The 24,519-nt window shown below is 43.0% G+C and overlaps 1 protein-coding gene across 2 annotated transcripts in view; it reads right to left on the bottom strand.

Moving 5' to 3' along the window:
- Window positions 1–23,475, bottom strand: part of Shroom3 (shroom family member 3) — a 57,104-nt gene extending 33,629 nt beyond the window's left edge. Inside the window, exons 1-2 of one of the 2 annotated variants that reach the window (XM_042678256.1) lie at window positions 23,348–23,475; window positions 4,583–4,714 (exon numbers count right to left, since the gene is read on the bottom strand). In XM_042678256.1, coding sequence (XP_042534190.1) covers window positions 4,583–4,641 — 59 coding nt within the window. In that variant the 5' untranslated portion in view covers window positions 4,642–4,714; window positions 23,348–23,475. Of the gene's footprint in view, window positions 1–4,582; window positions 4,715–23,332 lie in introns of both variants that reach the window. The other variant, XM_042678255.1, reaches the window with a different exon arrangement.
- Window positions 23,476–24,519: the final 1,044 nt, after the last annotated feature.

Below are 24,519 nucleotides of genomic sequence, written 5' to 3'. Positions count from 1 at the left end.
CACAGTCCTTACTAGGATCTGCTTCTTTAGCAACCATATTGTCTACTGCTTCCTTTTATTATAAAGATTATAGAGGTTTACAGTGACATATGTAAGGTAATGAGTACATTTCTTGTTGAATATTGTTACCCTTCCCTCATTTTGCTCCCACTGTCCGTCCCCACCCCACTCACCCCGTGTAAAGTTCATTTCCAGCATAGTGTCTTGCGAGTATCACCGTTGTACTGGGTCACCCTTAGTCCTTTGTCTCACCATTTTGTTGTACTGCTTCCTTCTTACTCACTGCATTCTAGCATAATGGCTTCCCAACGGTAACTAAATGCATGAGACACATTCCTGCCCCAGAGCCTTTGTACTGGCGGCTTTCCACCAGAGTTTTCTTGGCACTAAATACCATCTCTGCTTACATTCCCTCTGTTTTCTCTGTATTCCCGATCACTACTTGACATTATGAAATAATGGTTGTAATTCTGGTTATATGGAAGCCTTCAGTTCTATCCCTAAAAGATGAGTAGCATATACAATAATGTGTTGTTAAATTTGGTAGCAGATAAGTGCACTCATATATTAGTGTATGTGTCTTAAAGTATTTTTTTAATTCTTAAGACACAGTATATGGAAGCATTTCCTTAAATGTACTTAATGAAAACTTATTCCTTAGATGATTAAATATGCTTGGAAAACACTGGGCTAAATAAGCTAAACACTATTATTTACTGTAAGACTTAGAAGTCTTGTTTGCATGTTGGTCTAAGAGGCACATAAATATACTAAGCAATATTTCCTAAACTTATTTGGTCCTAGCAACATTTTCCAAGGAGCATCTGAGCATTTAAGGAATAATCACTCTGAGTCACACTTTGAGACACAAGTATTGTACCCCCAGACCAAGAAACCATTTGAGAGTGGAGACTCATTTCTGTGATGAGTGAATCACTTGCTACATCCTGGTAGGTTAATATTTTTTTTTTTTTTTTCCAGTCCTGGGGCTTGAACTCTGGGCCTGGGTACTGTCCCTAAGCTTCTTTGGTTCAAGGCTAGCACTTTACCACTTGAGCCACAGTACCACTTCCAGCTTTTTCTGAGTAGTTTTTTTGGAGATAAGAATCTCACAGACTTTCCTTCCTGGGCTGGCTTCAAACTGCAATTCTCAGATTTCAGCCTCCTGAGTAGCTAGGATTACAGGTGTGAGCCACTGGCACCTGGCTGGTAGGCATTTTGAAAATGTAATTCTGTCTCTAATCAGAGGCTGACCTACATACATGACGTTATGGTATCCTTCAGCAGTTTAATACAGTAGTACTATAGGCAACAAAAAGACAGTGGCAATGGTCTGGCTTCAGCAGTTGAGAAAATTTCAGTGAACTGCAGGGTGCTGGTGGCTTATGCCTGTAAGTCTAGCTATGTAGGAGGCTATGATCTGAAGATCTCAGTTTGAAGTCAGCCAGAGCAGAAAAGTCTGGGAGACTCTTATCTCCAATTAACCAGCGAAAAGTCAGAAGCCATAAGCAAAAAAGTCAAGTGAGGAAGCAAGGCCCTGAGTTAAGCTCCAGGACCTGTGTGTTGTGTGTGCATGCATGCACACACGTGCGCGCATGCACATACATAACATCAGTAATCTCCAAGTCTAGCCCAGCGTGTAGTCAGAGAAATAAGTCATCCTCAGTACCTCTGTACGTCTCTCTCCCTCTTGCCTTACTCTACCCTCCCATCCTTATTCTTTTTTTTTCAAATGAGAAACACATCCTTGAACTTAGGCCTGAGACTGGGTTTAGGGAACTAAATACGGTTGCCAGGAGGGAAAGCAGCCAATTGTCTTGGCCACTAGACCATTAGATGCCACTGTACTCCTCAGATTACACCTGGAGCACTTTGCCACCTCCAACTACCACTCCCAGACCATGTGAGCACAGCCAAGGTAGGTGAAGCCTGTGCCAGAGCTGCAAGCTCAAAGCATGGAAGGAACAGCCCCAGGGTGGGGCCCAACATGTCTGTGGTGGTAGGGGTAACCTGGGTTGTTCTTTCCCCGCTCTGTGATGACCAGGTACTTCAGTGTCAACAGCCTGGCATCAGCGGGGACAGGTGGTGGACATGGGAGCAGGGCACATCAATCTGCCTTGGGGGACTGGTGTGCATCTATGGAATACATACTTCTGATGCCAACTCCACTGCTCCCTCAGGCCTGCCAGAACTCCCTATAATAACTGTAAGCAGGGACCATGAGAATTGATGGCAGTGGTCTTACTTCTGTTGTAGGATCAGCACCTTTTTTATTCTGGGGTCAGGGAAGTACCAGCAAGAGTTCAGATTGGAGGCTTCCTAAGAAGGTCAAGGGTTAAGAAGCTCCAAAGGGCCTCTGTTTAGTGGGACTGTTAGTACATAAATGTGTTCTAGTTTAAGTCCTCAGCTTGATACAATTTTCATTTACTGTTACTTGATCCTTACAATGATCCAACAAAAAAGACCCTTTTTTAAAAACTCAAGGCCTGAGTAAATGTGGTGTCTCACAGGCCAGGTATATATAATAATTTGTTTTTGTTGTTGTGCGGTACTGGAACTTAAACTCAGGGCCTGGCTACTGTCCGTTAGGTTTTTCACCCAAGTCTAGTGCTCTACCACTTGGGCCACAGCTCCATTTCTGGGGTGGGGTGGGGTGTGTGTTTTATTGGAGATAAGAGTCTCATTTCTGGTGTGTGTGTGTGTGTGTGTGTGTGTGTGATAAGAGTCTCATTTCTGGTGTGTGTGTGTGTGTTTGTGTGTGTGTGTGTGTGTGTGTGTGTGTGTGTGTGTGTGTTTTATTGGAGATAAGAGTCTCATGGATTTCCCTGCCCAGGCTGGCTTTGAACCATGATCTTCAGATCTCAGCCTTCTGAGTAGATAGGAGTAGCTGGTAGCTCACATCACTAGTATCTGGCTTAATTTCACTTGGTAGAAAAGGAAGCTAAGATCAAAAAGGTTAAGTGACTTGCTAAAGCTCATGCAATAGTAGGTGAATGAGTTTTAAACTGAGGTCTGACTTAAAAACCCAAGTTCTCTAGCTCGGTGCTATTCCTCCCTCTTACCTCTCACCTCCTCAAGACTCTACCTCCAGGTATATAAATCCAGGGCAGTGTGCCATCCCTGGGAGGGGCACTAGAATCATTTCTTCCTGTGGCTGGAAGCTTACTTTGATATGCTGGGTCTATCCTGTGTCCACCAGTTAGAGGTATCGGGCCCTTGAGCAGACATGAGCATTACAGGCTCTGGTTGAGTTCTGGCCTTGCCAAATGGCAAAAGATGACACACACACACACACCCCAATACTCGTATCTCATTTGTATGTAGTAACTTTCCTTTTGACTTTTCCACTCCCTACCATTACCATTTCCTGAAAGTGATGCCCTGTGGAATCTGACTCTTGGGATCAGATGGTTTCTGCAGTCAGTGGCTAAGTTCTCACCCTTTCACTTAAATCCTTTCAGTTGTATAGGGTGTTTCTTGACTAGCCCCCAACCTGCATGACAAAACTAGAAAGCAGAAGGAGTGTAACCTAGCAGTTACATACAAAAACTTTGGAACCTGGCTCAAGTCAAGACATTGACTCAGGTACTGATCAGTTGTTTGACTTTGGACAAATTAATCTTTCCTGATTTGTAAAACAGAGTTAATAACAGTTGCTTTACAAAACTTCACAAAAACTCATAGCTAGGTCCTAATGGCTCATGCCTATAATCCGAACTGTTCAGGAAACTAAGATTTGAAGATTAAGGTTCAAAGCTAGCCAGGACAGAAATAGACTCCATGTCCACTCTAGCAGAAAAGCTAGAGTGAAGGCATAGATCAAATGGCAGAGTAGGAGCACGAAAGCCAAGCAACTTCAAGGCCCTGCGTTCAAGCCCTAGCAATGGCATGAATGCATGCAAGTGTACACACACAGGATTACATGTAATTATGTATATACTAAGAGGTTCTCTCCTGCCAGGTGCTGGTGGCTCACGCCTGTAATCCTAGCTACTCAGGAGGCTGAGTTCTGAGGATTACAGTTTAAAGCCAGCCTGAGCAGGAAAGTCTGTGAGACTCTTATCTCCAATTAACTACCAGAAAACCAGAAGTGGTGCTATGGCTCAAGTGGTAGAACGCTTGCCTTGAGCTGAAGAGGTCAGGGACAGCGTCCAGGCCCAGAGTTCAAGCTCCACAGCCGACCAAAAAAAAAAAAAAAAAAAGAGGTCCTTTCCTATCTTAGTTCTGTTGCTGAGCTAGGCTGGGTAAACTGCTTTAGAAAGGAAGAAAAACCAAGTAGAGAGTTCAAATGAGCAGCAACAATCAGATTAAGAAACAGATACAATATTTTGAATTTAGGTTTGAATTTAGGTTCTTGCTCTCTTTCAGCTTGCCTGCAAGTTTGACTGGCACGCTCGCACCTCGGCCATGTCTCCAGACAGGCTGTTTTGCTAACTGAAGATGGAGTTTAAGAGGATGAAGAAAGTAGCAGAGAGAGAGAGGTATGGTACTCAGGGTACAATGTTCTCAAGCCACAGAAAGTGTTCTTGGCTGGAATATGACCTTTGAGGCCAACCTGTCAGTCTCAAATGTAGTCACTTACCTGGAGTGACAGCTTTGGTGCCAAGGAGGGCCCATTGTGCCCTGAGATATCTGCATCATGCTGGCATCAGGTTGGTTCTCCCCACATTTGGTTGTATGCCAAGAGTGAGGGCGGCCTGCAGGCTCACTGCGCCTGGGGAGACACAGAAGAGGGACCCCCCCCCCCACATTAGCAGCTGCTCAGCTGGGTTTCCTACAAAGGTAAAAGCAGAGTCTGCTCTATCTTCAGTAACTATTGCAAAGAAGATGGCACAGCTACCATATACCCATGGTTGCTATTTCCTGCCAAATAGTTTACTTATTTTGATGTAATTTCAGATGACACGGCTATTTTGCAGAAGCAGTAAAACAAATTCCCAAAGTGCATCTAGACACAAGTTGATATTTAACACTGTGTGAATAGGAAGCACGCAGGCCTTGATCTTTCTGGGCCAATCTCCATATATAAAAATGGGAGCACTGCCAGATGCTTGTGGCTCACTTCTGTTCTTCTAGCTACTCAGGAGGCTGGGATTTGAGGATGAAAGTTCGAAGCCAGCCTTGGCAAGGAAGTCTGTGAGAATCTTTCAAACCACCAAAAAGACAGAAGTGGAGCTGAGGCTTAAGTGGTTATAGGAACCAGGTCCTAAGTTAAAGCCCCGGTAACAGCACTAATAACTAAGTAAGACAAAATAAAAATATATGATCACTGATTCCTTTCTTTCCATCTCTAAGAGATCTTGTGTGGACACATGTAGAAGGCTTTGTGGGGATGGTGAAGTCGGCTTCCTATCCTGATAAATGACGCTATTGTTTGCTTTCTTAAAATTGCAGCTTTTCAGTGTTAACAATGCTCTAAATGGCAAAATCCCGGAAACAACAGGATCTCCAAAATAGCCTCTCATTTTGCAAGTCAGTGACTTCAACTTTTAAACATCCAGCCCTTAAAACACAAAGAACTGACACAGGCAACCGGAAACCGTGGGTGTCCCTTAGCTGCAGGGCTGGAGGGGAGGATACTACTATAGAAGGCCAAAATGAGAAGACGCTGTACTGTGTTTTTGGCCAGAGTGAGGTGATCTATCAAGCATTTCAGGCTGACAACTTTGAGCTATTAGACTTTAGGGGAGTTTTCTGATAGTTCAGAAACACTGACGGGATCCAGGAATGCACTTGGATATGGTAACGAGAATAGCTGTGACTTGTGCCTCCTTGGTTTTTAGATCGTTAATTGGAAATAAGAATCTCACAGCCTTTTCTGTCTGGACTGGCTGCAAACTGTGATCCTCAGATCTCAGCCACCCCGAGTAGTTGGGATTACAGGTGTGAACTACCTGACCTGGCTGTTCTACTTATACTGTGCAAGAGAGATGGGAATCCATCCCCTGATGCCGGTGTGTCACTTGTTGAGCATTCAGGACAATACCAGACCAGGTGACAGGACACTTGGGTTCTTGCTAGGACTGTAAGTCACTTACCTTCCTTAAGCCTCTGCTAAATGTGAGGAGACTCATCACAGGCAAAATTAGACTCATTTTATCTGAAATAACTTCTTAAAGTGTAAGAGAGAAACTGATGGGCTTTGCAAGACAAATAACTATTTTCAAAATACAAATATATGGAGAATTGGTTTTTTTTGTTGTTGTTGTTGCTGGTCCTGGAGTTTGAACTCAGGACCTGGGCACTATCCCTGAGCTGTTTTGCTCAAGGCTAGCACTCTACTATTTGAGCCTCAGCTCCACTCCTGGCTTTTCTGGTAGTTAATAGGAGATAAGAGTCTCAAGGACTTTCCTGCCTGGGCTATCTTCAAAACATGATCTTCAGATCTCAGCCTCCTCAGTAGCTAGGATGAAAGGTGTGAGCCACTGGTTTCCAGGTTTACATTTAGACTTCCTAAAGAGATGATGGTTGATGGCTGTACCACTTTAGGGATATCTGACTTCATCTGAAACAAGAAAAACAGGTGCTTTTTTTTTTTTTTTTTTTAAAGCAGATATTTAGTAAGTACTTTAGGTCCAAAAGAGTGAGAAACATTCAGATCTCAAGGGAGAGGATGGTGCAATGGCTTGTATATCATATGCTTTGTGTGTGTTCTCCAATGGGCTCTGTGCGGATGTGTGGCAACTTTAAGATGTTCTATCCAGGTAGGACCTGGCTGGACATGGTGGCACACACCTGTTATCCCAGCTTTTAGGAGAACTTGAGGAGCTAGGGGACAGCCTACCTCTCTGACTTAGGATGGCTGGCTTATCACATAGTTCCATCCAGTGATTAGAAATCTTTCCCCAAACTTTGGAACTCTCCAGACTGGCCCACACCACACAGCTAGGGTTGAAACCCAATTACATAGTACTGGGGGTACCTAATAGATGTTACTAGTAAATCACATAGCCAAAGCCTGGGCTTGAATGAAAAAATAGTTGTTTTTGGATGTTATACTTGGAGGCACTTCATATCCAAATCATTTTGGACACAAAAGGGCCCAATAATAAGAAGGAAGAAACTGTCACTGTTTTTCTCCATTTTCTGGCTGGCAAGAACCCTGTCAAGTAGCCAGAGGGGACTTGGGTAGGCTCTGAATGACTGATGAGCAATCTCCACACTGCACCACTGAAAGAAACACCAAGGATACTGGGCTTCATCACCCCAGGATCCCCATTCTTTTTTTTTTTTTTTTTTGGTGGGTCATGGGGCTTGAACTCTGGCCCATTCATGTCTGGCTGAAACACTGGTACTGAGTTGCCTTTCCCATCCAAGGAAAATGGGCCCGGGTGAATCCATGGGCACTGCAGAATCAAGATCCTTCCCCTGGCAAGAAAATGAGGCATGGGACAAAGACATATTCCGGAGAAGCTCTCTAGTTTGAAAGACTAAAGGAGACAATATAGCTCCCCAGACCTGGCATTAGTGGGCATCTCTCCTTCTTGGTGGCAGGGGTGGGGGTAGGGGAGGTGGTCAAACACATTGCTGAAAGACAAATAATACAGCTTTGCCTTCATCAAGTGAGGAAAATCTTACTTTCTGCCTGGATTGAACTCTAACCACAACCGTCTCAAATTCCACCTCTCCAGTTGCTGGGATTATAGGTGTGAACCACTATACCTGTCCCTGAAGTCTACTCTTCTCATATATTTGTTACGTAATGAAAAGCTGAGTCACTGACCTGATAGATTTTGTCATATGAAAGGAAAAAGAAGGGTATCCACGCAGAGAGAACAGTATGACAAAGATATGGAAGTGTGCAAAAACACAATAAAAGCAAAGGAAATGAGCTAGGGAGATGATGGCTATGAAGACAAATACCGTACAGAAGAAGGCAAAACAGGAGAAAGGGTCAGATCATGAACTGGCACATGCAGGGTAGCACAGAACCTTTGCTGGGAAAGGCAGGCTCAAACTGGACTATCAGGAAGATACTGCCACTCACAAGGAAAATAAATGTGAGGAAGAGAAGATCATGATTACTCTATCATCCATGATAAGAGAGAATAAGGGCCTGGCTCAGGCATGGAGTCACGCTCCTGTCTCAGTGGCCACTGGATGGGGGGGTGGGGAGTGGGGGCAGAGAGCAAGGCACAGTCACAGAGTAGAGCACTAGCCTTGAGCTGAGTGACAGCGCCCAGGCCCAGAGTTCAGGCCCCACAACTGACAATAAAATATACCTAGCAAAGCATTGGAAAACAAGCCACCCACCCATCGACAGTGGACTAATGAGGACTACTCGGTTGTTAAAAATGGACTAGTTCTCTTGGTATTAACTTGGAAATACCTCCAAAATATATTGTTAAGTGAGAAGTTGTAGAACTGTGTCTATAATAGAATGTGTGGGGAAGGTAAGTACGCGATCACATGTTTGTATAGCATATTCTGGAGGGATTCTTTAGAAATAATGACTGCCTCCAGGGAAGAAACCTTATTTTCCCTAGGTTTCATTTTATACTTGAATTTTGTGCCTTATACACGTATTATCTATTAAAGAACAATTTTTAAAAATAGCTTCCTATTTTGGAAATACAATTGATTGTATCTTAAGATAACCAAAAAGGTCAAATAGCTCCTTACCAACCTAAATAAATTAGCTCACTTTAGTCACAGATGGGGGAGGGAGGTTTCCCCACTGTGGCACGTCTGTAGAGCATACAATGAGCCTGATCAGTCTCCCCGCATCGCTCTCCCTCATTCCTGTCCTGCATCAGAACACACTCAACTAGTTTCACCGGTCTAGTTTCATACATGCATATCTGATAGCAGATTCACCCTCATTTGCTCTCTCCATTTGCCCTCCCCCATCCCGCTGATACCTACCCCCCAACAGGCTTTTATTTTAGTTTATATTAATAATGTCAAGGGATTCCCCATGATATTTCAACACATACACATATGTAAATCAGAATAACCCCTTTTCTCCCTCTTTCCCTCCCCTCCCCAACCACTGTGGCCTAACAGCTTTCAGGAGGATTCCTTGGGGAATCACACTGTACCAGGATACTATTCTTCCCTTCCTCATTCTCTTTCCGATCCACCTTGTCTCCCTAAACAATTGTATAATTACAACCATGTGTCTGTATACCTGTATGAATGTATCTGAATATTTTGTCTATATACATGTTTGCGAATATGTATGTCTTAGGTTTAGATTCCACAAATGAGTGAAAAATGTGACATCTGGCTTTTGAGCTTGGGATAGCTCACTCAGCATAATGTTCCTCCAATTCCATCTATTTTCCTTATGGCTAATATTCTATGATATATGTACCTATTTCCTTTATTCAATCATCAGTTATTGAGCACCTCAGGTGATTCTGGAGTTTGGCTATTGTGAACAGAGCTGCAATGAGTAGATATACACAAGTGTCTTTTTTATATACTGATTTAAATCCTTCCAGTACTTTCCTGGGAGTGACATGGTGTATATATGGAAGGTCTACTTTTAGTCATTTATTTTTTTTTCCTTTCCTTTTTAGAAACCTCCACACTGATTTCCATAGTGGTTGCACTAGTTCACAGTCGCACTAACAGAGGGTTGCTTTCCTCCCCGCATCTTCCTCAGCATTTGTTGATCGTTTTCTTCATGCTGGCCAATCTGACTGGAGATACAATCATAGTGTGGTTTATTTGCATTGTCTTTAAGGCTAAGAATGTTGAATATTTCTTCGTGTATCTGTTAGACATTTGTATTTTTTTCTGAGAATTGCTTGATCAATTCATTTGCCTATTTGACTGCACTATTTGCTCATTTATTTATTTTTTTAGTGTTGGAGCTCTTTGTATATTCTGAATATTAATCATTATTCTGTTGAATAGTTGGTGAAGATTTTCTCCCATACAGTGAGCTGGCTCTTAATTCTGATAAGTTTCTTTTGATTCATTAACTACTGTTCCTATTTTCTGGGAAAATAATCACCCGTGTCTGTATCTTCCCGAGATTTCCCTGGAGTTGAAGTTTCAGATCTTTGATCCATTTGGAGTCTTAGAAGTGTAGATGACCAGTTTTCTTGCACCATTTGTTAAAGAGGTTGTATTGTCTCCAGTGCATGTTTTTGGATCCTCTGTCAAAGATGAGATAGCTGTAGCTGGTGTGATATGAGTTTTCTATATTATTGGTCTTCAGATATGTTTTTGTGCCAATACCACACTGTTTTGGTTACTGTGGCTCTGTAGCATAATTTGAAGTCTGAGATTGTGATACCTCCAGCACTGTTTTTTTTTTTTGGTCAGTGATGGGACCTGAACTCTGGGTCTGGACACTGTCCCTCAGCTCTTCAGCTCAAGGCTAGCGTAGCGCTCTACCACTTGAGCCACAGTGCCACTTCCGGCTTTTTTTCTGCTTATGTGGTGCTGAGGAATCGAACCTAGAGCCTCATGCATGCAAGGCAAGCGCTCTACCACTGAGCCACCTTCTCAGTCCCCAGCACAGCTCTTTTTTGCTCGATTACTTTTACTTTTTGGGGTCTCTTACACTTCTATAAGAATTTTAGGATTGATTTTGTCTATGTTTGTTTATTTTGCTGGTCCTGGGGCTTGAACTCTGGATCTAAGCACTGTCCGCAAGCTTTCAAGGTCAAGGCAAGTGCTCTATCACTTGTACCATAACTTCACTTTACTGTGTGTGTGTGTGTGGTTTAGTGGAGGTAAGAGTCTAATAGATGTCCTTGCCCTGCCTGGCTTTGAACTGTGATCCTCAGATCTCAGCCTCCTAAGTAGCTAGGATTACAAACCAGAGCCACCAGCACCTGGTTGTTTACTTTTTGGATGGTGTAAATACTGAACATCTAAAGAATACATCATGCTTTTATATTTTATGATCATGTTCATCTTCAGAAAGATAAATATTTTTCCTAATGAACATATTATCAGAGGCTTGTGTGTGTGCGCGCATGCGCACGCAGGCTGGTTCTGGGGCTTGAACGCAGGGCCTTACACTATTATTTGGCTTTTTTGCTCAAGGCTGGCATTTTACCACTTGAGCTAAATCTCCACTTTCAGATTATCTGCTTTGGCTGTTCAAAACTGCAATCCTGATCTTGACCTCCTGAGTGGCTAGGATTATAGTCATGAGCTACTGGCATGGATTTTAAAATTCAGCGAACTAAGTTTTCTGTATGGATATCAATCAAACAATGCCCTTTTGTTGCATTCCTAACCACAAAGAAGGAAGTTTGATTGTGTGGGATGGGGCAGGCTAGTGAAACTGGAATGAACAAGTGACATGGCGTCCTTCTTAGCTGATCTTGCCCTGGCAGAAAGGATCAGAAACGCAAACCACATTTCTGAACAACCTATTATGAGCTGATCAGGTATTACTTAGTTCAAGCAGTGTTCACTGATCATCTACTATGTGCCTTTTACCTTGCTAAGTTGTGCTTGGAGGTCAGCAAGGTCATGGGTGCCTTACAAAGTTTATAGTCTTCCTGTGGAGACTTAGGATGCATTAATTTCAAGAGAACTAGTCACTTTAGAAAGGTCTGCATGTTGAGGGCACAGAAATGGAGGGACAAAGGCTGAACAAATGTAGCAGTGGTACTCGCTAGATAGATAACATGTTGAAAATAAATCATACAACTTGTGGATGGGGACTGGAGGGAAACACTGGGAGAGAGTGAGGGAAGGGGTGACATTGTCCAAAAAGAAATGTATTTTTTATCTGACTTATATAACTAACCCCTCTGTACATCACCTTTATTAACAATAAAACAAATTTTAAATGTTTGCATGCCTACTAAATACCAATCATCCTTCAAGGCATGTCGGAATTTTCTCAATCTTTATGCTATCTTTAAAATCGAAAACTAAAATGAGGAAAACAGGATGAATAAGGGACTAAATTAACGGCCTAAAGTCACTCAGGTAGTGAAGAGCAAAGATGATACTTAAACTCTGAAGGGTAGAAAACTGGCTAATATGACAGTGTTTGCAGGTCCTGGTTTAGGGAACCACCTCTTTGAGAAAGGAACATTAGATCCAAGATTTAAATGACGACAAGGAGCCAATCATGTGAGAGCTGGAGGGATCTGGCGTAAGACATAGACTTTGGTGGGGGAGGGGAGGAACCTTGTGAAGGAAGAGCACTGAAGGTTCTGAACTTAGGCCACTTGTAAGGGTCTTGGTGGCGTTCTGGATACAGGCACTAAAGAGGCATGTGAATGGGGTCTGGAGTTAGCTAAATAGCCAGAAAGGATTGGTCTATTTTGGATAAATATACCAAGGTTCGAACTTAGAGCCTCATGCCTTATCAGCTTTCTTGTTTGGGCTGGTGCTGTACTACTTGAACCCTGGCCACAGCTATACTTTTAGAAGTAGCGTTCCATGGACTTTTCTGACTGGGCTGGCTTTGAATAATGATCCTTCAGATCTCAACCTCTAGCAAAGCTTGGATTATAGGCATGAGTCACTGGCACCCTACTAGGGGTAGATCTTCTAAATGCTTTCGTTTCCTTTGGCTGCCTGCTGTTTCCCTGCATGTGCATGTCATATTTACTTAGCCAGACCCTTCTGGGGACATGCTTTGTTTTTGTCTTTTGCTGTTATTTATAAAGGCTGTGCTGTTTTCTACATAGGTTGATATGTCTGTAGACATTTTTAGAAGTAGAACTGGCAGCTCAAAGGACAAATCTTCACTGCAGCTTCCAAGAGCAAACAAGTTCAGCTGGAAGAACTAAGTGCCATTGTAAAATAATTTTAGAGTGATTGATTCGTCCTTAGTTTAGAAGAATAGATGATTCATATTTGAAAAAACAATGCCTTTTTAGGCATTCTTCCGTTAATCGAAAATGATAGGCCCAAACCCTGATAATGCAAACATATAGCAGCTGAAACCTGGGACCAAGTTACACTACATAGAGCTGGCTGCACTTGTAACATGGCACCATTTATAATTCCAGTCAGAACTCTCCAAAATAAGACTCACTCCATGCTCAGGTGCTTTTCCTAATGTCTACAGGAGACATTATCCAGTAACATTCTGTTGGCTAAGAAAATAAAAAACAACTTTTTTTGCTAGTACCAGATCTTGAACTCAGGACCCACACTTTTTCAGTCAACTATTTCACTCATGGCTGGCACTCTACTGCTGGAGTTACACCTCCAGTCTGGCATTTTGTTGGTTAATTGGAGATGGAATCTCAAGGACTCTTTTGCCTAAGTTGGCTTTGAACCAGAATCCTCCAGGCCTCAGCCTCCTGAGTAGCTAGGATTACAGGTGAGAGCCACCAGTGCCCAGCCAAAGATTTTATTTTGGAGAAACTGGTTAGTCCTTTAAAGCATTCCTAACCTCAGTTCCCAGGACTCCTTCAGGGGCCTTCACAGGGTTCTCTCTTAGGCTTTTTGAAGTCACAAGAAAGTGAAGGAACACTGTGTCTTTCTCTACTGTGGTCTAGGACCTGGGGCTGCCCCCAGAGGTATTAGCATGCTGAGGCACTGGGTTCAACCAGCACTGAAAAACAAAGCAATGGCTCTAGGCTGGAAAGGTCTGCCTTAGGTAAAGCAGCCCCACAGGCACACACAGCCCTTTCTCAAAGGAAACATTCTTTTTAAAATGTCACATCCTCATCATATGCCCTCAGGACTTTTGGCTTTGATGGCTGAATCTCAGGGTGAAGGCTGCTGTCATACAGACAATGATTCTATCCCTGAGAACTGGCTTTCAAGATAAAGCCCCCTTCCTTGTACTGCTGTACTCATTACCACATACCCATCCCCTGGTCCTTTCACTACATATTTAACTCCTTCATTCCCATATATTTTTAATGATACACACACACACACACACACACACACACACACACACACACACACACACACACACACACACACACACACAGCTACAGCAGAAAGGAAGGGACTAGCAGTGGAGGAGGTGTTTTTCACTTAGATACCCTAGGCAATGTCGAAATGGTCTTTTTCTTAATATTCCTTTCTTTATACCTCCCCACCCTGAACTCTGGATACACTGACAAACTTCGGAATACACAACCGCTCTTCCCACAGGTAAACATTTACACCTAAGTCAGGGCAAAATTTGATGCAAACTTCAGTCGTAATGATCTATTATTCACTGTAATTCTTTGCCATTTGTTGACTTTCAAATAATGACAACAGAATAATGTGGACAGCATACATGCTATCAAGGAACTTAATTCTGAATTTGGAACCATGCATTTTCTTTGTGGAAGGTAAGAAAAGGAAGGAAGGAAGAAGGAAGGGAGGAAGGAGAGGAAGGGAGGAAAGAAAAGAAGGGAGGAAGGCAGGCAGGGAGGGAAAAAGATAGAAATTGGTTCCTGCTTGTTTTTTCAGATGGAAAATTTTTCTTCACTACTATAGCTCTGTGCCACAGAATACACTAGAATTAATGGAGAAAGCACTCCCCACTGGTTTGGTGTCTTTCAACACAGATGCACACAGATTATTGGGTATCTCCAAGACTCAGAGATCTGCAGGAAAACCCATTTGCTAGAAGATGCCTGGGGTCCTTCCCCAAGGATTGCTACTACAGATCTAGGAAGGGTTCAGCAGAACACAAGAGAGGGCGCAGGTTCCCACAATCCCCCCTTACCCACAGGGCTGAGGGTTGGGGAAGGTGATCTGCTATCCCATCTCAGCTGAAAATCTCTTGTTCCCCAAGAGTTTAAATGCTGACCAAAATAGTGAAAATCAAGCTAATTTTATACAATGCTAAAGCCTAAGCTGTATTTTCTTGAATCAGATAAGAGAGTTTCATAGTTTTTTGGTGGTGATAATTTCTTCTGATTACCACTCCTTTAAACATGGACATCCCTACGCTCTGACACGAAAGAAACAGACGCTGGTTTGGAGTAAATCTGATATACATGGTGGTGGTTATCTCTTCTCCTTCCTCTTTTGAAGGAAAAGGCCACAAATGAGGAATTAAAAAGGTAAGAAAACAAAGGGCAGAAGGCACTATAATTGAGTTCAAGACCTTCAACACTGGTCAGAAATAGAATATGTCATTTTTAAAGTCATACTGGAAATGATTTTAACATGATAAAAGACCCTATTCCCTAATATAAAGGTTTCAAATTTGGAACTGAATAAAAAGGTTTTAGGGCAGAGCAGCTGACAAGATAGAATATTCTGTGGTCCCTTCATTTCTCCTGACCCATATTTCCACACTCCATTCTGCCACAGGAGTTTAGCTAATGCCACTGCATAGCCACAGCCATCACCACACCTCACACTTTGTTCAAGGAATTTTATAACTCTAATAAAACTCAAAAATAAACTCCGAATAAAATTCTAAAAAAAAAAATCCCTGTCAACTCTCTCTCTATAAATATATGAGGGTATTTTATAACATAGTTTATATCTTTTTTTTTTTATTTTACCATTTACAAGGCATAATAAAATAAATATTCAAATCCGCTGAAGATCTAGACCATTACCCTGTTCTCCATATTGTATTTTATTTTAGATAAAAACATCCCCAGAGGCAAAGCATTAATCATGGACACACATTTCAAATCACGCTGGGGTAAGGATAAAAACAAGATTTCAAGTGGCCATGGAAAAGATCATCAAGCAGCTGAACCTCCAAGTAAACACTGAGAACATACCCACAACTTCCTTTTTTTGTTGTTGTTTATTGGTTTGTTTTGATATGGAGAGTTGCTCAGGCTAGCCTGGAACCAGATTGCTTTTGTTTTGCTTTTAAATTGACTTTAATTTTTAAAGCAAATTCGAGCAGAAGATACAGACTTCTCACATAGCCTCTTCCCAAGCTAGGGCATGCAGGATCTCACTGAGGAAAGAATGGCTAAATCCAAGAAAACCTCGATGAAACCTGTAAAAATAAAGAGCAGAGAAGAGGAAGGGGGAAACACAGAGCATGCAAGAACCAGGAGATATACTCATTACAGATCCAGGTAGAGAAGCAAGAAAAAAAAAAAAACAGAAGAAATACTTGAAATGGTGACTGAAAATTTCCTCCAAATGAATGTCAAATGTCAAAGAGAGAACACAAGCTAGATAAATGTCAGGAAAAAAGAACTATTTCCTAACAGAAGTATGCACAGTACACCAAATGATGTGAGATGCTCAAGGAAAACCTGCATGACAATTTAGAGAACGAGGCTTCAATTTAACATGTGGTTTGTTATTTTTTTTTAAAACATACAGTACAAGCTTGGGGAGTTTAAGCCAGGATGAGTGGCGTGTGTGTGTCATCACAGTTACACCGGAGGCTGAGATCAGGAGGATCACAGTTCCAGGTCAACCCAGGAAGAAAAGTTCTCAGGATTGTAACTTAAAAAGCTGGGGAAGGTGGCAAGTGCCTGTCAGCTACAAGAGGAAGTCAAGAGATCTCAGCCAAGGCCAGGCAAAGGTGAGACCCTGTCTTAAAAAAAAAAAAAAGAAAAAGGCAGAGATGGGGCCTGGCTCAGAAAACATTTGGATAGTCGGGCATTGCTGGCTTATGTCTGAAATCCTAGCTCCTCAGGAGGCTAAAATCTGAGGATCGTGACTTGAATCCAGCCCAGAAAAGAAAGTCTGAGAGACCCTTATCTCTTATTAACCAACAAACAGCCAGAAGTGGAACTGGGGCTCAAATGGCAGAGCTCTAGCCTTGAGCAAAAAGTCAAGGAGAGCAAGAGGCTGAGAGTTCAAAACCCCATACAGACACACACACATAAATAAAAAGTAAAAAAAAAAAAAAAGACTGTTACAGACCCTATAGCTGAGCAACTGTAATGAATGCATATGAATCTCATTCTAACACTGCTGGGAATTCCCTTGTGGCAAATCCAAACACCCTAAACAGCACCCCTCTGGCCCATGTGGGGACACAGTCCAACATGGGATAAAAAGCTACACGTCTGCCCAGGCCACTAAGGCTTTCCCACTTTTGGTTGGATTATCTCTTAAATTCACTGAGCTCACTTCAAGCAAGGGACCATCCACTTCTGTAAAAGGGCCACATTAAAATCCAATTCCTGCTCTATAAGAGGAAGGAAGAGAGGATGCTAAGGAACTTTTCCTGTGAAGATCTACAGTGTTGGCTGAGCTTTGAAATGCTGGATTTCTATTTTGTAGGCAGGAAGAAAGGGGAAGCAAGGAAAAGTGGCTGCTGATAAAAATGACTCAAACCACAAATGGGAAGTCTCTTTAAGGGATCCTCTGGGCTAAACTTCACCAAGCCCCAGAACACTTTCAAAAGTATACTGTTTGCAAAAAAGTGTGTGCTGACTGCTTCAAGCTCCCCCCACCCCCGCCCTCTCCCCCACAGTGGGGCAGAGGTGCTGCAGCTACATCTCAGGCGCTATGAGGCACACTGTCCTGAGAACAGAACCCAACCCCACTGCCGGGAGAAATAGCAGCAAAACTCACCCTGCTGCTCCCTGCTCCACTGGGAGTCTGACTTTGAGCTTCTTTATCCATTCATCCTGAATCGCTTTACAGAGTACATGACATTTTACCATGTGGGTAAATGCTGGCTGATCTGAGTTATTTTAGTGGTGGTGCTAACTGGTGATAGAAGGTGAGGAAGGAATCAGAGGACTGTGGAGGGAATCTGGCGTGGAAAATCTTCATTGTAAACTAGAGTATCTTGTCTCCTTTAAAAATTCCCTAAATAACCTGAAGCTCAAGGTTTTATGGAGATATTTCTGCCAAGATAATATGCTAGGGTCATAAGAATTCTTATTAATGATTGAAATAAGAGTCTGTCTACAACTTGATCGTTTGGCTGGTCCTTACATACTCCTGGAAGGAGGGAACGACTCCCTTTTGCTTTTTCCTTTTTCGTAAAACAAGTGAGGAAATCCTTTCTAGCTTCTTTTCTCAATGAAGCTATACCTCAGTCCTCCCTCTTGGATTTGGTCTTCACCCCCAGGACTTTCTAATTCCAAAATCAGTGTATAGGCCTCTGTGGACCCCTCCCCCCACCTCAGCACCAGTAACACCCTTCCTAGGACAAGCTTTCTCTAGGTACAAGATCAAGAGAGCACAGCCCCACCCCTTCATCACCTCCAAACAGGATTCACATCCGAGCCAGCCAGAAAGAGCTCCCACAGGCCAAAACTGGAACAATTTGAACAAAATACACGGTAATATTTGGTTATAACCTACAGGATAAAACAATATCAATCAGTAGCACAGAGAAATGCGATGAATGAGTGTCACAAGAATGAAGGAAGTGGAGAATCATTTCAAGAACATTAACAGTCATCATTGTCAGAAAGAATAGCAACAGATGCTAAAATTAGTCGAGAAGGTTGAGGAGAAACAGGACATTTGCATCCCCCCAGGTCTTTCTCCCAACCCACTTCTAGATTAGAAGGACAAACAGTACTCTGAAAGCATAGAAACTTGGCAGACCTCACCATAACCAAGTCGTCAAAGTGAACGTCACCAACAAGGAAGCCTCACCACAAAATAACCTGGATGTGATCGGATAAACAGAACATTCATCCCTTTTGCGGAATTTCTGCAAAAATGCACAGTGGCCACCCCCAACCTGAAGGCTACACAAATCAGCTGGCCACATCGCTTAAAATGTGATGGTCACAGAGACAAGGAGAGACTGAGAAAACGTGACAGATGACAGGATGCATGGCAAATGCAATATAGGTTCCTAGTGCTTGCTCTTAGTGTACCAACTTCCAATGCTAATTTCTCAATTTGGTATTTCTACAGTGCTTATAAGAGACACTAGCATAGGGAAAGCTTGGCTTTGATCTAAATGGTTTCAAAATAGAATAAATAGGACAGATGTTCTGAAAGTTAATCAGAGAATCACTCCAGTCCACAATTTCCACCCACATCAGGAACACTTGGGTTGTGGAGAGACCTTGGCAGGTAGGAGCTAGCTATGAGGTTATGACATTATGAACCAGCTATGATGATTATAAAGGCTTACAATTTACAAAGGAGCCAAAACATACCCACAGAAAATTCTTAGCGTATGGTCCAGTCAGTTCCCAGCCAATAGGGTGTGGGCAACATCTTGTCTACCTTTATGGATATTTAAAAAGCAACTATGGGTTTACCTGTACCCTTCCACTACATACTCCCTTTACACAGCACTGCTGGCTGGACTTGGCTGTGATGATGATAGCCCCGCTAGCTTCCTTCTGGCTTTTGCGGGGGAAAGGAGTATCACATGTTTCTAGGCTGGTCTCAAATTCCTGGACTCAACCCTGCACAGTCATGTTCACTGCAGCACTATTCACTATAGCCAAGGTATGGAGACAGCCGAGATGTCCCTCAGTGGATGAATGGACCAAGAAAATGTGGTGTGTATGGTATGTATAGGCAATGGAATTTTATTCATCTATTCGGGAGAGTACTACATCATTTGAAAGAAATGAATGGACCTGGGAAGAGTTACGTTAAGTCAGGCCCAGAGAGACGAAGGACTCATGTTTTCTCTCCTATGTGGAAGCTAGAACTAGTTCATAGATACATAAGCAAACACATCGGGGTTGTCTATCAAGTGTACACAAATGCATTGACCAAAATATGGGATTTTCAGGGGAGAAGTCAAATGGTATAATCCCTTAGAAAGACAAACACAGTGAGGCAAAATGAATACCAGGGAGGGTGGGATCAAGGGGAGGGGATAGACGAAAGAAGAGAGGAAGAAAGAAGAGGAGAATGCAGTCATAAAATCCAATGCATAGCCTACAAAATTACGAAAAGTGAGGGGAGGTATGGGGTTGGAAGAGATGAGGGAGCTCACTGAAATGGGTGATATGGATCAAAATGCACTTCATTCATAAACTTGCTGGTTAAATGGCAACTCCTTTACACAACGACTTATATATACATATATACACACATACGTATATGTATATACATATACATGTGTACATATATACATATACATATATACATATGTATACATATACATACATACGTAAATTATAAGTATATATATATACATATACACATATACGTATATATATATATACACATATATATATAATTTAAAAATGTCCTACGGGGGGGAGGGGTAATGGGAAGGAATAACAAAGGAGGAGGCAACAATGCTTGATAAGAACTGTACTCATTATCTTGCCCATGTAATACCTCTGTACGGTATTTTCACAATAAAAAAAAAATGTCCTGGGTGCAAGTGATCCTCCCCCTTTAGGCTTCCTAGTCCTGAGATGACAGGTGTGTGTCATAAGGCTCAACCCCAGACTAGTTTTAAAGACAGTTCTTTGTGGTTAGGACAACATACAGATATGCATTTCATGCATTGGTTTCATTTAATTTTTAAAGTGTGGGAAGCTCACACCTAAGTTGTTTGATATGTCTCTCTACTCTGGGGTAGTCCCTGCTCTTTCTGCCTTCCCAGTCTGGCTAATGGCCCAACAAATACCCCACACTACTCCCCTCTGCTACTGATTCTGTCTTTCTCTTGTCCCATTGCACTGGCTCAGGGCAGGGTCTTGATCATAGTCCTCCTGACCTGGGGGTCTCTACACTAGCACTGAAACCAGTGACATAAACCTACAGGGCCCCGTGGATTCCTATGGAGAAAGCTGAGTCTGCCCTGTGAAGGTGCCAGGAAGCCGAAGGAGCCATGACACTGGGGCTTCTGCTGCTTGGGCAACCCTGCCAGCTGGCTCAGTTGTCGCTGAGATTCTCACCCTATTCCAGCCTGGTCCCAGGTCACCAGCAGTTGTTTCTTTACATCTCTAATGACCAAAGTGCTTTTGAATATTTTTTTCTTCAAATCAAGTATTATAAAGAATCTCAATGTAAACCCCAGACTCAAATATTTATATATAACAAATACACTTGAGGTATATTTGAATATTCTAAATGTAGACAGTTCAAGCATGTAAATTCTGATTAGCATAAATGCAAATTTATAATGCTTGCTTGCAGATAATGCAAGTCAACACGCTTACTTTTTCTGTAGTACTCAGGACCTTGCACATGCTTGGCAGGTACTCTACTACTTGAGCCATGTGCTGAGGCCTGCAGGTAAACATGGCTATCAGAGACACCTCCTAAATCAGGATATTGGAAAACAATGTTAACTGATGGGTGCAGGTGGCTTACTCCTATAATCCTAGTTATTCAGGAGGCTGAAATCTAAGGATTGAGGTTCAAAGCCCAACTAGGCAGGAAAAGTTCCTGAGACCCTTCACCCCAATTAGCCAGCATAATACCAGAAGTAGAGCTGTGGCACAAGTAGACCACCAGCCTTGAGCACAGAAAGCTAAGAAACAGCAGCCAGGCCTTGAATTCAAGTGCCTGTACCAGCACAAAAAGAGAAAAAAACAAACAAAAATGATCATAACCAGCATCTGTTGAGTATTTCTCGTGCCTGGCACAATCCTAAGTGTTTTAGTGTCTTCGCTTTTCAGTCCTTTCAGTAACCCTGGAAGGTGGTTCAGTTAAGGTCACTTTACAGACTGCAGGTAGAGAGAGCTTAACACACAACCTGCAGTTACACATTGAGAGGCAGAACGGAGCTTAGAGTTCTAGGTGATCTCACTGCCCAGGATGATGCCCTACATTATGCCATCTTTCCTGCTGGCACATGATTCCTGTGCTGATGAATGTTAGCCTGACAGGGATGAGTGCCTGCAATAGTTTGGACAAGTTATGTCTCCCAAGGTCTTTCCATGTGTGAAAGGCTTGATTCCCCAGGGTGCTGCAGATGGGAAGTGTGGAGTCTGTAGGAGGTAGGGGCCAAAGGGAGGTCCTTAAGTCACTAGGGTGTGCCTTCAAAGGAACTGTGGGATGCTGCCTCTTTCTGCTGAGGAGTTTGCCCCATCACGAGCTGAGCTCCCTGCCTTGCCATCCATCACCCCTACCAGAGGCCGAGAAGCAATCATCTTAGATTGGAACTTCCACAACTATAAGCCAAGTCTAACCTTTTTTTTGTCAATTAATTGTGTCAGGTATTTATTTTTATAGTGATAGAAAGCCAATGCATTAGAACTGCATTAAACCATCAGCTAACACTTCTCACTCTCTATAACTAGGCTTCCTATAAAGCATTTTACTAGAGATTGAACTGGAGGTCTCAAAAGAGCTTTACCTCTTGAGCCACATGCCTAATCCTTTCTCTCTTTTGTGTTTTTCAGAGGGAAACTGTGCTGATTTTGTCCAGACTGGCCTTGACCTTGGATCTTCCTGCCTCTCTCTCCCAAGTAGCTGGGGCATGCACCTCCATGACCACCTACCTTATTTCTGAGATAGGATCCTCCTTTTGCACAGCTGAACTACAACTGCCAACCTCCTGTCTTCACTCCCTGAGAATCTGGGATTACCACCATGCTCAACGCTCTAAGTGCATTATCTCATCAAATTCTTAACAATTCCAATAGTGAAGCAATAGAGTGTAATGGTACAGGCGTGGCCCAAATGCCTGAATTCAGCCTCCCTGCCTCCTAGTTCAAATGTTCTCCTAAGTGCATGCCTCACAGAATGGGTATGAGACTTCATGAAACACACAGAGCAGTAGTACTTATCTCACACCTAGAAAGCACTCAGGTGCATTGGCTCTCCAGCCTGATCCGCACTGGCTCAGGCAGCAGATCTGTTAGACTGACATCACTGACATCCCAGATATTCCTCAGCTAGAGATGGTTAAGTGTTAAAGACTAGTTCAAAGACAAATTGTATAAAGCATATTAAATTCTAGTTTTAAAAGCAATTATAAATGTGGTTTTCTGGAGCCAGTACTGGGATTTGAACTCAGGACCTTATGCTTGCTAGGCTGGCACTTACCACTTGAGCTACACCTCTAGCCCTGCTCTTCACTGGTTATTTTCAGATTAGGGTCTCGCTTCCTACTCAGGTGTACACCTGAGCCACATTCCACCTACTTTAGATTCCCACTCATTGCTGAGATGACAGATAGGCACCATTTTGTCTAGCTTCCTTCCATGAAGATGGAGTCTTGTGAACTTCCCTGCTCAGGCTGGCCTGGAACTGTGATCCAGCCTCGCAAGTAGCTAAGATTTCAGACCTGAGCCACTGACTCCTGGGATTATAATTGTACTTTTAAAACACATGATCTCGGGGACTTGCCTCATATACATCTAACTTCCCAGAAACTTGAGAGTAACTCAGAAGGAAGAAGGAAAACTCTTGAGCCACCTCTGGTTTCCTTTTTCTTTCTCTCTTCTCTCCCCAGTCTCCTCTCCCCTCTCCTCCCCTCTCCTCTCTCCTCTCCCCACTCCCTCTTTCCCTCTCCCTCTCCCTCCTCCCCTCTCTCTCTCCTGTATATCAAACCATCCTTGCCCTATGCTCTGTTCTAGGAGTTGGGTTTTTTCCTGCATGGCTTGGCACTGACTTCCATTCCTCTTACCTGTGCTTCAGCCGAAGTTTAACCCCAGCAGGCCACGCTGCTTTCTTGTGTTGGAGGCCAGAGGTGAGGTGCTCTGGGCTGGAGGAGTCAGAGGTGCCAAGGTCTGCACGGCCTGGGTCTGCACACACATCTCTGTCAGAAACAGGGAAAGAAGAAACTGAGCATAATGTTGTTCACCAGCAGGATAAGTATACATAACAACTCACATAACAAATGCATTTAACAGGAAAGTGGACGCTGAAGTCAGGGAAAGGCAGCATGGCTGAGGGCAGGGTGCCAAGTGTGGACCAACAAATATCTCTACCCTAAAGAAGCCCACTGTGAGGGAGGCTCTTTTGCCTTCCTGTGAGCTGTCTTTAAAACTCAGATTATCTCAATAAGGAGGAAGACACAATAACTGCTTGATTTAATTTTTTTTGTAGTTTTGAGGGTGGAACCCAGGGCCTTGGGCATGCCAGGCAAACATTCTACCTGAGCTTCATCTCCAACCCCATATGAACTGTTTTGAAGAAACTTTCTCCTATTCTTAACTTAGTAAACTTATTTTTCATACTGGTACCATAGCTTGACCTCAAGAGTTTCACTCTTGTTTGGCTTCCCCCCCTCCCTCAAGGCTAAATGAGCCATACTTTCACATCCAGCGTTTTGCTGGTTAAATGGAGATGAGAATCTCATGAACTTCTCTTCCCAGACTGTCTCTGAATCTCAATCCTCAGGATCTTAGCCTCCTGAATAACTAGGATAACAAGTGGGAACAAACACCACCACCTACTTTCTCCTATACTTTAATCCTGACAAATAAGGGAAAGACAACTCCCTGCTGTGAACCATCAATCAAGGTGATTCCCTGAAACCAAGTCATTGGCTCACATCTCAAGTTCAATGTGAGGCAAGCCCTGGTCTAGTCAGTGGGTGGCAGGCAGCTCAGGCGCACATGCCAAATCCTGAGCTCTGACTATTTCAGATTGTTTAGATTCCACTGTGCTGGGAAGCAAGTCCTCCTGTGTCCATTTCAGCCCACCCTCCCACCCCCAGTTCCTAAGCTTTTTCCCATAAATGCTTTCCTCCCTTCTCCCAGGGGAACATGCACATACTGCTTGAGAGAGTTTCGGGGTCCAAAGTTTGCAGACACTGCTCTTTAATCACACTGTCCTCTGCCTCAGGCTTTGAAG

The sequence above is a fragment of the Dipodomys spectabilis genome, unplaced genomic scaffold, assembly GCF_019054845.1.
Source record: "Dipodomys spectabilis isolate Male_0828 unplaced genomic scaffold, ASM1905484v1 ptg000043l, whole genome shotgun sequence".
In the NCBI taxonomy this organism is placed as follows: domain Eukaryota; kingdom Metazoa; phylum Chordata; class Mammalia; order Rodentia; family Heteromyidae; genus Dipodomys; species Dipodomys spectabilis.
Note: the sequence above shows the minus strand (reverse complement) of the source record. Positions and strands in the feature narration are given on the sequence as shown.